The sequence below is a fragment of the Molossus molossus genome, unplaced genomic scaffold (genome assembly GCF_014108415.1).
Source record: "Molossus molossus isolate mMolMol1 unplaced genomic scaffold, mMolMol1.p scaffold_m16_p_21, whole genome shotgun sequence".
NCBI lineage: Eukaryota > Metazoa > Chordata > Mammalia > Chiroptera > Molossidae > Molossus > Molossus molossus.
Genome location: NW_023425357.1, coordinates 11839564 through 11855917, shown reverse-complemented (window position 1 = coordinate 11855917; position 16354 = coordinate 11839564). Strand labels below are relative to the sequence as shown.

General features: G+C 53.4%; 1 protein-coding gene across 1 annotated transcript in view; it reads right to left on the bottom strand.

Annotated features, from left to right (window-relative positions):
• SPTBN4 (spectrin beta, non-erythrocytic 4) overlaps nt 1-16354 on the bottom strand; it is a 74407-nt gene that overhangs the window by 37468 nt on the left and 20585 nt on the right. The window contains exons 5-17 of the mRNA XM_036275729.1: nt 15955-16046; nt 14891-14971; nt 13726-13841; nt 11535-11647; nt 11258-11445; nt 11071-11188; nt 10465-10623; nt 9543-9845; nt 8641-8791; nt 5954-6908; nt 4889-5026; nt 1903-2653; nt 256-458 (exon numbers count right to left, since the gene is read on the bottom strand). Coding sequence (XP_036131622.1) covers nt 256-458; nt 1903-2653; nt 4889-5026; nt 5954-6908; nt 8641-8791; nt 9543-9845; nt 10465-10623; nt 11071-11188; nt 11258-11445; nt 11535-11647; nt 13726-13841; nt 14891-14971; nt 15955-16046 — 3368 coding nt within the window. The remainder of the gene's footprint in view (nt 1-255; nt 459-1902; nt 2654-4888; nt 5027-5953; nt 6909-8640; nt 8792-9542; nt 9846-10464; nt 10624-11070; nt 11189-11257; nt 11446-11534; nt 11648-13725; nt 13842-14890; nt 14972-15954; nt 16047-16354) is intronic.

Below are 16354 nucleotides of genomic sequence, written 5' to 3'. Positions count from 1 at the left end.
AACCCAGTTCAGCTATCTCGGCTGAGGGTGGGGCTCGGGAGAGAAACTTCTCGTCATACGTATGTCCTCCTGTATCTTTTGGGTTGACAACCACCAGCTAGCTACCTTTTCACAAAATGTCCATTGAAATAAAATCTAAAACAATATGGAATTAAATCGAAACCATAGAAGGGCAGAGAGGCAGAAACTGATAGAAAGGAGCAGAACCCTGGCCTCCTCGGCCTCCCCTGCGCTCCTAGGGACTGAGGGACCTACTTCTCCAGCAGACGTGTCACAGCCTCCTGGGCCTGCTCCCAGTAGATGTTGCCCTGCCTCCGCAGGCCCTCCGCAGCCTGCACGGCCACCTGCATCTTTTGCTGGTTCAGCTCCATGGTAGTGAGAAAATCCCGGTGCTGTTTCAATGCCTCCTCCACCGACTCCACTGTGCCCGGGAGGTCCAGACCCGACAGTACCAACTCCTGAGAAGGGGGTGGGGTGGTGCACAGGTCAGACACCTCTCCTGCTTCATTCCAGGGCCTGGGAGAGGTGGCCAGTCTGGCTTGCCACACCACTCTCTTCCCCCTTGCTTCTAGCGTCAAACACACCAAGCATGGTCCCACCCCAGGGCCTTTGCTCATGCTGGTCCCTCCACGTGGCAGTCTGCCCCTTCAGATATCCCCATGGCTGGCTCCTTTACTTTCTACAGATCTCTGACCACCCTGCCAGAAATATCACCCTCCTCCCCAGCCTTATCCCTTTGCCCTGCTCTATTATTTTTCATAGCATATACCTGACATAATATCATATATGCATTTACTCATTTATTGTCTCCTCCCCCACACGTATACACACACACTAGAATGCCAGCTATGCGAGGGTGGGACTTTGTGTTTCGTTTTATGTGTGCTCAGCCCCACAATAGTGCCTCGTACAGAGGAGGCACTCAGTAAATATTTTTAATTGATAAAGACTGCACTGGTGCTGTGTGTCCTTAAGGAAGTTCTTTCCCTCTCTGGGGTTAGTTTTCTAACTGGTAAAATGAGGGGGCGTCAGAAAGAGTCTCTCAAGGCCTCCTCAGCTCTGGTATTTAGTAACCTCATGATTCTAGGGGCTCCCGTCCATCCCCCTCCCCACAGATAATACTCAAACTGAGTCAGTTCTTTTTTAGATAATCAACACTGGTGGTCACTCTTTCTCAAATGATCGCCAGAAGTTGATACCTATTCTTGGCCAACCTGAAAACAGTGTTCTATCTTGTCCAAATGCCAAATTTGGTTCCCAAGCCAGCATGATCTCCCAAACTGGATCCATTGTTCCCAGGGAACCACCACACTTGATTCATCAAGTCACAAGTAGTTACCCCTTCTGCAGAATCTGCAAATTGTCAGCCCCAGTAAGAAGATTACCTGCTAATTTAAGCACCCACAACCTCATAATCCACATCATTTACTAATCCCAGTAATCTCTCAGCCTGAATTACCTCCTTCCAAAGCCTTTATCCTCTGTCTTCTCTGAGGATAAAGATTATCCACCCCAAGATTTTCTTTGAAACCCATTAACCATCACCAGTCAACATCATGCTCTATTTCCTTCCAGATAATCCACAAACTTCGGAAGTCACTTCAACGAATAACCAAGTGCGATACTCACTCAGGATGGCCCACAAAGTGTCAGTCGCCTCAGCTAAGACACCAACCCTCCCACCCTAATCCTCAAATTCTGTTACACACATGCCCACACATGTTCACACTGGATTATCCACAAATGCAGGTTTCTGTATCAGATACTCTCCCCACTTCCACTCATCTCCAATAAACCACAAACCCAGTGGTCTCCGCAAAAACATCCCTCCATTCATTTCCCTGTGCCGCCTGTTCCTGCCCAGTCTCGGACCCCCAACCCTGTGAACCCCCACACTGGCACCTGGTTGCGCAGCACAGCGAGCCCCTGGCGTAGGTCTCGAAGGAAGAGCTGGTATACATGCGCCTGGACTAGCGCCTCCCTGCGCGCCTCCCACAAGCCCAGCAGCTTGTGCCAGCCAAGTTCGAGGTGCGGCAGCCACTCGTCCAGTGCCAGGCCTGGGCCCAGCTCTGCGCCGTCGGCCGCCAGCAGCGCCTCGCTGGCCGCCACGATGTGCGCATAGTCCTCCTCGCGCTGGTCCACCTCTTCCTTGAGCGCCGCGTGGCGCGCCAGCAGCTCGTCCGCCTCTTCCAGGCTGCCTGGCAGGGGCCCCTGGTCGCCACCCGCCGCCTCCTGGGCGCGCACCAGCCAGTCCAGAAAAGCGTCCAGGTCGTGAAGGAAGCGCTGCAGGCGCCCAGCTGCCGCCACCGCCTCGCCACACGCCTGAGCCGCACAGGCCAGCGCTCCCCACTCGGCGCCCAGTTTTTCCGCACCTTGGTGCAGCCGCGCGGCCTGCGCCGGGAAACGCTCGGCCAGCAGCGCTGCCTCCTCCAGCAGGGCCGCCTGGCGCGGTTCCAGCGCCTGCAGCGCCGCCTCCAGGCCGCTGAGGCGCCACTGCAGGGCGCCGCCCGCGCCGGGCGCGCTCTCCACAGCCCTCCGCTTCTCGCCCACCTGGGCGCGCACCTCGGCCACCTCCAGCACGTGGTTCTCCACCAGCAGCACCGCGCTCGCCTCCTCTTTGCGCTGTTCCACCAGCTCCACGATGCGGTTCCACCTACCCAGGGGAAGGAGGATGGCTTGAGGAGGGCAGCGTCTTCTCTTGGGCGTGGAGGACCCACCGACGCAGGGTAAAACCCAGCCACTGCGTGACCTTGGAAAGACTTTGTATCACTGAGCCCCAATTTCTGCCTGTGTAAAAATGGAATCCTACCAGCACCTCTGCTTAGAGCAGAGATTCTCAAAATGAAATCTGAGCGAGGTCAAAACTATCTTCGTAATAACTCTAAGACGCAACCTGCCTTTGCACGCTCCTCTCCAGAGTGTACAGTGGTTTTCCAGGCGCTGGGTGACAAAGACCCGAAGCCGAAGCGGACCTGAGAACTCAGCTGCCTTCTTTTAAGCCGGACATTAAAGAGATTTGCAAAAACGCCAAACAATATCATTCTTCTCGCTACATTTTTTTGTTTGTTTTGAAAAAATATTTTTTCATGGAAAAAAAAACGTTAACATAATAGTTTTGTTATTGCTATTTTTAAATGACAATATTTTTAAATTACTCAGTATTCACTTCTAATATAGTATACATGGGTAGCTATAACCCACTAAAATCAGTTCTTTCGGGTTCTTAATAGTTTTTAAGAGTGTAAAGAGGTTCTGGGACCAAGGAGTGTGAGAAGTGCAAGCTGGCGACATCAGATAATATGTTGGGTTCAACAAATAGCAATGGATCAGGCACCATGAGCCAAGTGCTGAGGACACAGCGGTGCAAAGGCAAACCTCTTTTAATCCAAAATAAATTAGTGGAAAAATTATGTATTGCTCTGTGCCCTCGGGCAAGTGATAACATAACACTACTCTGAGTCTCAGTTTTCCTTCACAGACGATGTGTGGTCCAGGTTACAAGCACAGAGTCGTAGCAGGGCAGCCTAGAGTCAAATCTGAGATGTCCACCCTTTGGTGAGTGATCCTCTCTGTGCCTCGGTTTCCCCACCAGTAAAATGGACACAATCATGGCGTAGCCCTGCCTCACAGGGGTGTTGTGAGATGAGTTCTGATTTATGATACGCTGCAAACAGTACCCGTCTGCTACTGTTATTGAGGGAGGATGCTTTTTGGAACATACCAAGCCCTTCTGTGTCTCAGGGCTTTTGCCTCAGCTGTGCTAACTGCCAGGTCACTGTCCTTTAATTCCTTAATAAATCCTTACAGTTCTCTAAATATCTTGTTCATGTATTAGTGTATTTGTTAGCTGTCTCCCTGCCCCTTCTAGAATGGACACGCCACAGAGGCAGAAGTTAGGCCTCTGACATCGGAAGGACTCAAGTTCAAGTTCTGCTCTGGTTCAGTTCCGTGTGACCTTGGGCAAATCATTTCTCTCTATGACCCTCACTTTCCTCATCTGGAAAATCAGGATAATAATGCCCACTTCACTGAGTGTTTAGTGAGATCATGTGGCTAAAGCATTTGGCATATAATCTCACTAAAGGCTGCAACATTCTCATTATCTTTTTAGGCCCTGAGGTTTTGACATTGTCAAGGATACAAAGGCTGTAAAATCACTGGATATTGGGATCGTACAGCACAGTAGTTAAGAGCACAGTCTTTAGAGTCAGACAAATCCAATTTCAAATGCAGGCTTGACTCTCTAATTTGCTGTGTGACCATGGCCAGTGTCTTCACCTCTCTGAGCCTGTTTCCTCTCTTCACCATGGGGTAATTTATACCTCACATGGTTCCTGGAAAGACTGAATAAATCCAATCAAGAGCCCCAGCTCTGGATTCAGACAGAACTGGGTTTGACTCCAACTTACTAGACTGAGTAATCATGTTAAGGATTTCACTTCTCTGGGTCTGTGTCTTCATCTCTGAACCCTGGGAGAACCTCTGGTAGTGTTCTAGGGGGAAAGGTATTAATTTGTTACTATTTTTAAAGAGTCCTAAATTTGGGAATCTTTACTATGGAAATTGGAATGTTGAGAGATAAAATGAGGTATATAACGTGCTTAGGAAAATTTCCAGAAGATATTAGATATACAAGAAATTATTTCTGAAAATATAACTGAATAGCCCCCTGAAATGCATTGTATCCTCATTTTATCACTTCATCATTAGCACTGGGTATTAAACTTTTTTTTCTCAAATTTTGCTGATTTACCAGGTGGCCATTATCATCTCAGAGGTTTGAAATTGCCCATTCCTGATTTCCACGGTCAAGTGAATGAGGACAGGAATGACAGAAAGAACTGTTGTGAGGTCCCTAGAAGGACTTCCCGCCCCAGGCCCCAACTACCTGCTGTTGAGGTGGTCCTGACAGGAGCGCACCTCTTCTGAACTGGGGTGGCCTCCTTCCACCAAGTCCTGGACCGTGTGGTTCACATCCAGGACACGGCCCATCAGACTGTTCATCTCCTGGTCCAAACTCTCAAATCTGCGGAAGAAAGATGGATAGTCTCAGAGAGGCCGGGACCCTGGGGACCTGCCTACTTTTTGGCTTTTATGAAACTGCCTTCTCCCAGATCTTCTCCTAATTGTCCACCTTCTCGGGCTCCTTTGCCAACTCCTCCTCCTTCTACCTGCTACTTAACATTTAATGCTTAAGATTTAATATTTAAGTAGCAGGTAGAAGGGCCCTCTGAGTTTCCCCTCACCAGCCTCAGTCCTCATTCCCAAACTTATGACCCCACATCTTAGTCTCCTGCCCCAACCTCTTTTCTTCTGAGCTGTCTACAACCTCAAAGCCTGCTGTACACCTCCTTGGGGCTCCTCACTCCCAGTGTGACTCAAACTCGCTTCAGTATCTACCCCCAAGTTTGTTCTTCCTCTGGGTTCCCATCTCAGGAACAGCCCCATGTGGGCCCAATTCCCAAGGGCATGCAGGAGGCGGCCAACTGATGCTCTCTCTCATCTATATTTCTCTCTCTCCCTCTCCCTTCCTCTCTCTCTAAAAAACAATGAAGGAAATAAAAGAAAGAAAGAAATGTAAAGCAGGGCAAAGAGAAAGTGACAAGGGCCAGAGCTAATGTATAAACAAGGGAGGTGAGGAGTACGTGGTAGTGGGAGTCCCAGGGGAGGGGCCAGGCTGGATGTCCCTGGAGAAGCTCGGGTTAATTTTGCGCCAGGTGAATATAAGCCTCGTGGTAATAACAGCACGAGCTCCTGGAATGCTGCCGTCCCCAGGCATTTGTTAAGTGTTCTGTACTTATTTGCTCATTTATTGTTCACCACAGCCTGTGAGGTTGGGACTAATATCCTTCCCATTGTACTGGAATCCTGGTTCCAGCTGGGCGAACACAAGAACTGTTGAACCAACGAAGGTGAGACCGTGTGTGAGGAAGTCCCACAAGTGCGCGCTCACCGGTGCTGTACCACCTCGACGTCGTCCAGTGAATCAGGGATGCGCATGGCAAGCAGCCATTGCTCCTTCTCTCCGATCCACAGCTCGCACGCGTGCACCTCGCCAAACATGCGATAGACAGCGAGGGCATCCCGCAGCCACTGGCGCCGCAGCGCAGCCATCTCGGTCACCTCGGCGAACAGCTGCTCGGCCTCCACCACACGCACCTGCAGTGCCATCACCAGTGGTCCGGCGCCGCTAGCGCCCCCCAGTGTAGCCAACTGACGCCGCAGGCCGCCCACGGGCCCGCGATGCGCCTCCACCTCCCCCGTGAGCGCGCGGTGCTGGCGCGCCAGGCGGCGGCTGGACGCCTCGTCGTGGCCGAAGTCGCCCGCAGCTGCTAAGCGGTAGGCATCGCGCAGCCAGTCCAAGAGCCCGTCGAGGTCGGCGCCGAATTGGTGCAGCGCCCGCGCCTCCTGCAGCCGCCGCTCACGCCGCGCCGCCGCCTCTTCCAGCCTCTGCCAGCGCCGCCGCGCACTCGCCGCGCGCTCCGCCAAGCCTGCCAGGTGCACCATCTCGGCGCCTGGGCCCTCGGCGCCGCCGGCCGCAGCCAGCTCCTCGCCGCGCCGCAAGGCCTGCTGCAGCAGCGCCCGCCGCCCGCCCAGCTCGCCCTGCAGGATCTTGTGCTGCGCCAGGAGGCGCGCGGTGCTGGACAGGTCGTGTGCACCGCCAGCGGCGCCCGCCCCGCCGCCGCCACCACCGCCGCCGCCGCCGCCGCCGCCCGTTGCCTCTAGGAGGCGCTCCTTGTCGCGGGCCCAGCTCTCGGCCTCCTCCAGCTCCTGAAGCAGCGCCCACAGGCTCCTCGAAGCCTCCAGCTCCGCGCGCCTCCGCGCCGCCTGTTCCTGCAGCTCTGCCAGACAGCCGTGCACATGGTTCACGCGGTTGCAGATGACCTGCGGATCGCAGGGCTGGTAGCCTGGGCCAGGAGAAGGGGAGGATCCTGGGTTGGGCAGGGGCAAGGGGGTGCCCAAGAGAGGGTGGTGCAGGCTACTTGAGCAGTCCCTGGTGGCTTCATCAGGGGCCAGGTTGAGTCCCCTCCTCCAGGCAGCCCTCCCTGACACCAGAGTCTGGACCCGATCTGGACCCGATGCCTTCTCTGGCTCTCCTAGGCTTCTCTGCTTCCCCCATCCCGGCCCTGACCTCTCTGAACTGTCACTGCCTGATCTGACACCCCCATTGGACTGGGAGCCCCTTGAGGGCAGGGCCTGGGGCTGTCTCCATCACAAATGTCCCCACTATTGCCCAGCACAGAGTGGATCCCAGCCTAACAAAAATAGTGACTTATCGACTGAATGATGAATGGAAACAGATTCAGAGTATCTTAGAATCTGTATATTCATATAAACTGTGTTTCCTTCAGAACTGGACCAAATGAAACTGCTCTACTCGTAAGCCATTTCCTGGGTTCCCTCTCTCATCCTCTGTCTTCACTATTAATCCCCAGTGATGACCTGAACTCCTTTTCTTCAAACATTTCACTTTCCTCCCAGACCTCTAGTCTGTGACCCTAAATAAAACTGTGAAAGTAACTTAATGGGCTGCAGCCAGCATTTCTCAATGGAATAGAATAGAATGAATGGAAAACATCAGAATGCAACACATGAGGTAAGAGGGAGCGCTGTTTGATAAAACCTTGGTGGTAGTGTGTGCGTGTGTGAACTCTGGCTCATCAGTAAATGTATTTCTGACTGGGTCATAGTGCTAATAGATGGAATGTGGGGTTTCTGTAATTCTGGACATTCACTGAAATTGACCCAAATACCAAGCCATCCAACTGAATAATAAACAGGGACCATGTATTCAGCTTGATGTCACGGTATCATTTAATCCTCACAACCATCCTATGAGTCAGCATCCTTGCTAGTCCATTTTACAGATGTTTTTGGAGGGAGTTGACCCCTTTCTTGGCCCTGAGATGGATATATCACAAAGATGTGGCCTATTGAGTCACTGTATAATCCGGGGCCACGAAGCTTGGCTGAGCGATAGAGATGAAACCCACAGTAGGCTAATAAAAGATTTCCCTGAACCTTTTGTCAGAACTATTGGGAATAGGGGCCTGTCTCTGCTAGGTCTGCGGGCTGCTGAGATGTAAACATGGAGCTGAATGACCCCAGGTCTACATCACAAGGGAAGGGATTGCCCAATAGTGACACAAACATAGAGACTAGAATCGGAGAGAAATAGTCTTAAAAGCATCATTGACCCATGCCTAGATCCAGCCCTTCCTGAAGCTGTTCCCTGGACATTTTAGTTACATTAGCCAATACATTCCCCCTTCCTTCTTATGCTAACTAAATTGAGTTCCCATCACTTGCTGCTGAACAGGCCCTGACAATACTTTGCCTCCCAGTCCTTTTATGATATTCACTGAGATCTGGCTATAAGGGCTTAGCACATAACAAGTGCTCAATAAATGGGAGCTATTGCCACAGACTCAAAGATGGAAGAAGTCATGTGGTTCAACCTCCCACTGAAGGCACTAATTTCCCTGATGATATATCCCTGATGGAGTGGGCTCTTAGTCTGTGCTTGGATGCCTCCAAAGACAGGGAACTCACTCCTTCCTTCTCTCTCTCAGGAGTCATTAGGCTTCTAATTGCATCATCCATGAAAGTCTCCTCCCTGAGCCCCAACGCCGGACTCACCCTGCAGCTGGGAGAAACGCAGGGCAGCAGCGTTGAGGGCCTCCACCCGCTCACTCTGGGCTGTGATGTCCCCCTCCAGCAGTCCATGCTTCTGCAGCAGGTCCTCTGCCTCCACCAGGTGCTGCCCACACTCCCGGGACAGCAGCTGGGCCTACAAGAGGGGGCAGCACTGAGCATACTTTTGGCATTGGCCCTGCGGTCACTCACCCACCCCCATTGCCCTCAGCTCTCCTACACCATCACCTGAACTCTGATCTTCGTCCCAGTCTCTTGTCTCTGTCCTCATCTGTCTCTCTCTGAATGTCCCATCCCTCATCATCTCCACATTTCTGGGCTCTGGCTCTGTCACAGTGTCTCCTACTCTATGCCTCCATCTCGACCGTCTTCCACCTCTCTGCCTCCACCCCTTTCTCGCTTACATTTCTCTGTCCCATCTCTCTCTCCGTCTCTATCTCTATCCCTCTCTCTTTCTCTCCGTGTGTCACTGTGTCTGTATCTCTCTGTCTGCTCCCATACTTCTTTTCTCTATCTCTCTCTGTATCTTTCTCAAGTGGATTTCATCTTCCTATGTCTTTCTCTGTAGCCATTTAGATTTCCACTGCTAAATTTGTGTCTGCTTCTATAGCGCTCGAGTGCGCGCTCTCTCTGTCACCATCTACCCCTGGAATTATCTTTCTCTCCATGTCTGGCCCTGTCTCTCTCTCTCTGTATCTTTTTAATCTCTATCTCTGTTTTTGTCTTTTTCTTTCTCTGCCTCTGTCTCTCACTCTCATTGTCTCCCTGACTGTCTCTTTCCATCTCTCTCCCCTTCCCTCCCATGTCTCTGACAGCCCTTTCAGTGCCTATACCCCCCTCCCGTCTAGGGACACCACACCCATCCTTGGCCTCAGCCTGGCCCCCACCTGCATCTCCTCCATCCAGTCCACCATGTACACCATCTCCTGGAAGACCTTCTGCAGGGCCAGGTTCTGCTCGAGCCGTGTCCGCCGGGCACCTACCAGCCCGGTCAGGAGGGCCCACTGGCGCAGGACACTGTCCCGCTGGGCTGCCACCCGCCGGGCATCGTAGTAGCCCTGAGCCGCCAGTGCCTGGGCCAGCTCCGCCACGCCCTGCACCCGCTCCTCGTGGGCTGCAATGTCCGCCTCGATCGCCTCATGTTTCTTCATGGCTGCCTCCACGGCCGGCAGCTCATAGCCGAAGTTGTCCTGGGGCAGGGCAGACCGAAGACACCCATGCCGCCTCAGCAGTCCCCGTTACCCTGACCCTGTGTGAACTTGGAAAACTCCCCCATCTGCTTCTGTTACCCTGGGGACCAGCCCTATTTTCCACTGTTACCCTGGAGACCAGCTATACCATCCCCTAGTTACTATGGAGATCAGCCCCACTCTTCCCTGCTACATCTCTAACCCTAAACTTGTTACCAACTTGTTACCTAGGAAACAGGCCCCATCCCTCCATTTCCCTAGAGATTGGGGACCAGGTCTACCCTATCCTGTTACCTAGGAGACCAATTCTATCCTCCTGAGTTACCTTGGACAACAGGTATAACCTCCTTTGTCACTTAAGAAATAATAAAATACTCTCCCTATTTTTGAAAACAAAAAAATGAATTTGGTCTTCTCTAGTTATCCTGGAGACCAGTTTCACTCTCCTGTTACCCTAGAGATCAGGCCCACTCCCTCCCCCCCAAAACAACACCAATTTTCCCTTTCCCACCCTCTTGTCACCTAATCAAAAACTTTTCTGTTGCTTAAGAGATCAAGTTTCCCTCCCTGGTCCCAGAGCATCAGCCCTGCCCTCCCTCCCATGCCCCATGCCCACTACCTGGGAGACCAGGCGCTGGTTCTCATTCAGCCAGCTCTCCCTCATGGCCACCTTGTGGTCAAACCTCTGGGCCAGTAGCTCCAGCTTCTCCTGCCGGATCAGCTCAGCCCGCAGGGCAGCCTCCCGCTCATGCTCTGCCTTCTCCAGCTGGCCCCAGGCCTAGGGACACAGAAGGGGGCAGACGCCCATAACTCTCCTAGTCCAATGGCCCTGGCTTCTCTAAGGTCACTCCTAGGACTAATGGCACTTCTTTTTCCCTTTATTGATTTTAGAGAGAGAGGGAGAGATAGAAACATCGATGAGAGAACATTGATTGGCCGCCTCCTGCATGCCCCTCACTGGGGATTTGGCCCACAACCTGGGCATGTGCCCTGACTGGGAATCAAACCGGCGACCTCTTGGTGCACGGAGCGATGCTCAACCACTGAGCCACACCGGCTGCGCAGGACGAATGGCACTTTTATGCAAGTTAGAAAAAACATGTGGCTTCCTCATGAAAACGTCAGAAGGAATGTCCGACCCACATGTCTACGTGGGAACGGCTCCCGTGAGCAGTGACCAACCTCCCAACTGCACAGAGCAACGCTGCCTCCCCCTCGGCCTCACCTTGTCGATATCCCAGATGCCACAGCCCTCCCGCGGCACGTAGAGGCGCCGGTTGCAGGCACGCAGTTTGCTCTGGATGCTGAAGAGCAGCACCTCCAGGTTCCCCTTCTCCTGAAACCTGAGGGTGCTGGAGCTCAGGAACCCGCCTCCACACCTCCCCTGCCGCCCTCCCCCCGCCGGGCCTCACTTGACGGGCTTCTCCAGCGTGCAGTAGGCCGTGAAGGCCTGCAGCTGCTGCTGCACCCCGCTCAGGGAGTTGGCGAACTTTTGGTTGCTGATGAGGCCCACGGTGCGGTGGATCCAGGCCAGCAGCTCGGCCGCCAGCTCCTCATAGCGCTCGATGATCTTCCCCACCTCCAACACCTGGTCCAGGACCTGGCCGGGAAGCTGGGTCAGCCTCACCCCAGGTCTGTCCTCACGTGATCCCGGGGCTCCCACCCACCCCATTCCTTGGTTCCTCATACCTTCCCGATCCGCTTCCCCTCCACAGCCAGAGCCTTCATCTTCGAGAAATAGTGGTAGAAAGAGACCACGTAGGTGATGATGGACTTCTCGTCCGGAGCCTCCATGTTGACATCTGGGGGGTAAGGGAGAGTGGGGAGCAGACAGTGAGCACTCGGGCAGAGGGACTGAAGGCATTGGGGAGGGAGGGAGAACCCACTCTTTTTTTTTTTTTTTTTTTAATCCTCACCTGAAGATATTTCTCCATTTATCTTCAGACAGAGTGGGAGGGGGAGAGAGAGAGAGAGAAACATCGATGCGAGAGAGACACATCGACTGGTCACCTTCCACACAACCCTAACCAGGGCCGGGGACCGAACTGCAACTGAGGTACGTGTCCTTGACAGGAATCGAACCCACGACTCTCTGGTCCGTGGGCCGGTGTTCTAACCGCTGAGCCGAACAGGCCAGGGTGAACCCACTCTTTTTAAAATTTTTTTTTTTTTTTATCCTCACCCGAGGATATTTTTCCATTTTTTGTACAGATAGAGTGGGAGGGAGAGAGAGGAAGGGAGAGAGAGAGAGAAACATCGATGTGAAGGGACACATCGAGTGGCTGCCACCCGCACGACCAACCAGGGCCGGGGACAAACCGCAACCGAAGTACATGCCCTTAGCGGGAACCGAACCCGGGTCTCTCCGGACCGCAGGCTGACGCTCCAACCGCTGAGCCAAACCGGCCAGGGCTAAAATTTTTTTTATTGATTGAGTTTAGAGAGAGAAAGAGGAAGGAGAGAAAAAGAGAGAGAGATTTGTTGTTCCACTTAGTCATGTATTCACTGGTTGCTTCTCGTATGTGCCCTGACCGGAGATCAAACCCACAACCTTGACATATGGGGATGATGCTCTAACCGACTGAGCTACCCAGCCAGGGCAAGAACCCACTAGCTATATGATCATGGGCAAGATAACCAACTTCTCTATTTCTTCAGTTTTGTATTTACCAAATGAGGATCTACCTCATGGAATTAAAAAGGGCCTGACACATATAAACCGCAATAGAGAAATCATCTATAATTATTTTCTTTTTATTTTATTTTTTATTGATTTTAGAGAGAGAGGAAGGGAGAGGGAGAGAGATAGAAACATCGATGAGAGAGAACATGAATTGGCCGCCTCCTGCATGCCCCCCACTGGGGATTTGGCCCACAACCTGGGCGTGTGCCCTGACCGGAAATCGAACTGGTGACCTCTTGGTGCATGGGTCGACGCTCAACCACTGAGCCACACCAGCGGGGCTCTGAGCCTTTCTTTTACCACTTTATTTTTTATTTTATTTTATTTTTTATCCTCACCCAAGGACATTTTTCCATTTTTTATTCAGGTAGAGTAGGAGGGAGAGAGAGGAACAGAGAGAGAGAGAGAGAAACATCGACGTGAAAGGGACACATCGAGTGGCTGCCATCCGCACAACCAACCAGGGCTGGGGACAAACTGCAACCGAGGTACATGCCCTTAGTGGGAACCGAACCCGGGTCTCTCGGGACCGCAGGCCGACGCTCCAACGGTTGAGCCAAACTGGCCATTTTATCACTTTAAAACAGGATTGATCAAGGCCATCCAACCAGGTCGGTGTGAGGATGAAAGGGAACAGTTTTCATCAAATTCCCAGCCACGTGCTTGGCACATAGTAGGTGCTCAGAGAAAGGGAGCAGCTCTTATTCCAGAGGTGGGCCGGGATGAGGCTGACTGAAGTCAGGGGTGGGCTGGGGATGGGCTGAAATTGGGAAAGGGGTGGGGCCGAGGACAGAGCTGTGGGTGGGGACAGACGTAGGGATGGGCTGGGGGTAGGAATGGGGTTGGAAATGAGATTGGGGATGAGGACAGGGATAACGCTGGGAAAGGGGTTGGGGACCGTGTCGGCTGTGGGGCTGGGGTTAGGGAGGGAATGGGTGGGTTTGAGGGGAGATGATTAAAGATGGGGTTGGGGGAGGGAAGATAGAAATGGAGATGGGTTGGGGTTTGAGATGGAGAAGGTAAGGGCCTTGGGGATGGGAAGGAGGAGGGATTCGCAGTGAGGAAGGGGAAGGGGCTCTGGTTTGGAATGACCTTGAGAGCTGGACTGGTGTTGGGGTAGGATGGCATTGAGTTTAGGATGGCACTGGGGATGGGAGCCCCAAAGAGCGAGCGGGGCTGGGGCCATGCGAGGCTCACCTTCAGGGTCCAGCAGCCGCGCCAGCCCGAGGTGCTGCTCCGCTGTGCGGAAGGCTCTCTGCAGGTTGTAGTTAGCGTTGGACTTGGTGAGTTTGCTGAAGTCCACAAGATCGGGCCTGGGCAGGGCAGAGAGGGCAGGCAGCAGGCGGGCTCCAGAGCCAGGGGGCAAATGGGTGGAAGTCATCCTTGTCTGAGCCCCGCCCAGGGGAAAGCGGTGTGTGCTGGTGCGTGTCCGTGCAGCACTTACTGGGGTGTGAGGGCACATGTGCATCAGACTTCAGGATGCACACGGTCTACTTGCATGTGTTTCTATCCAAACACACGCAAGTAGACCGTGTAGTGGCTAGAAGTGTGAGGTCTGCAGGCAGCCTGCCTGGCTCACGCCCCAGCTCGGCCATCTGGGTGAGCTACTTCCTCCCTCTGTGCCTCAGTTTCCTCCTCCTCATTTGTAGAAAGAGGATAACGATAGCATCTGTCTCGTAGGGTCGCGGACTATTCAGCGACTTACTGGGCAGCACCTAGAACCGTGCTGGGTGCTGCTGTTAGCCAGACCCATTGCAGCTTGCGGGTTTCTGGGTGTGTAGGTGCGTATGAGTGTGTACGGGTGGGTTCTGGCTTCCGCCTCACCGAAGCAAGTCCCCCCAGCCTTTTGGCCTCAGTTTCCCCAATCCGTCACGTGGGCGATCATGATGTGGGTTTGATTTGTCTGGGTGCCCACCCCTCAGCCAGCTCAGTGCCAGGCTCTGAGGTGTGACTGGACAGGTGTGCAGGGGGCCAGAGGGGAGTTGGGGACACACCCTGAAAAAGGACTCTGATGGGAGGAGGCGCTGTGCACACACTTGCGTGGGTGATCCACAAGGGAGTAAGCTCCCTACCCTGGGCCATCTAAGCTGCAGCACAGGTTGGGTATATGCAGGACTGTCTGTGTGCACACATCTGTGCGGAGGTTCACATGTTTCCGTGTGTGCACAGGATATGCGGCCTGGACAGAGGTCTGTGTGGGTGTTGCACCTGTGTGTGTGAAGGGACGTGTATATGTGTGCACAGAGGTAAAGGCATAGGTCCTGTGTCTGTGAGTCGTCTATATACACACATGTACAGGTGCATACCTGAGGAATGGGGTAGGGGGCAGGGCAGGGCTGGGTTGCCCCAGGCCAGGTGGTACCTGTGCCGGTGAATGAGGGCATTGAAGGCCAAGCCGTCCCGCCAGCTGGTGGTGAAATTCTGGATGTTTACCTCAGGGTAACTAGCATCATGGAAGGGAGAGACAGAGGCAGAGATGGAGAGAGTCAGGGAAGAGAGAGGGAGAAACAGACAGACATGGATGGATGGATGGATGGATGGATGGAAAGATGACACAATGAGCCAGGGAGATAGCGATCAAGACAGAGAGAGATTGAGACAGAAGAGGAGTAAAAAAAAAAAAGGAGGCAGAGGGAGGAAGGAAGAGAAGGAAAGAAAGAGGGAAGAAGGGATAGAGAGATAGAGAGAGAAAGATAGAGATGGGGAAAGAAAGGAGCGTGGAGAGAGACAGGAGAGGAGAGAGAAGGGAGGGAGGGGGAGAGAGATAACAACAAGAAAAAGCAGACACACAGGTAACAGCTGACACAGGGAGGATTGCATTGCAAGACAAGACAGCCAGCCCCAGAAGGATAAGAGACAATGCCCAGTCTCCCTCTTTCCTCCCAGGGACTGCTTTCCAGAGGACACTTGAATTTCAAGCCATGGCCCTCCTCAAAGGGCAGAGAGGCGGGAGTCCAGAGGTCATGCTCAGCAGAGCCTGGGCATCCCCCTTCTCAACCCCACTGAGGGCACCGAGGACCCTGAATTTCCCACACAAGCTGCCTGAGCCCGGGTGTGTACCCTGCTAGCCTGCCAGCTGAGTGTGGAGGGCCAGAGGCTGGAACCTAGAGCTGGAGGATCCACACAGGTGCACATGAGGCCCCTTGAGGTGCAGGATGTGCTGGGGGAGAGAGAGGGGAGGAGGCTGGGGACAATCCACTTTCATCATCGATCTCTGTGGAGTCCAAGTTCTAAGTTGAACCTGGCCTTCCAGGTTGTCATACCGGTGTATTCGTCAGGGTCAGAAGAGTAGATGTGTTTTATTTACAGTTAATTAGTTCCACAGGTAACTTCTGACCCTTAGGATTTTAGCTGCCCCTTGCACGCATCCTCAGAGGAACCCTGAGGTTAGGGCCCAGCCTGCAGGGTCGGGGTGGGGGTGCTTACCCAGCTGTCTTCATCTGACACCACAAGAGTAGCGCATCCTTGGCAGAGCGTGTCTCTCTGTTGTCCTCAGTCTCGATTTTGATGACTTGAATCTGTGAGGATATAAACTCAGCTTTGGGGGCCTGGAGGGCTTGAGGCTGTGAGGCCCCACCCCCATCCTGCTGCCAGGGAGGGTAGTAGGTGACAGAGGAGATGGGAGAGGCAGCTTCAGGCTGGGGTAGGGGTTCAGGAGTGTGAAGATGGGTTCAGGAGGGGGCGAGGGCATCCACAATGCAGGGAGGGGGGTGCAGCAGTGGGTCAGGGTCTCAGTTTCCAGGGATGCCGCCACCCTTGGCGTCCGGGCCACTTCCCTGACCCTAGCCATCATCATTTCCCACCTGAACTAGCGCGTGGCCTCCAG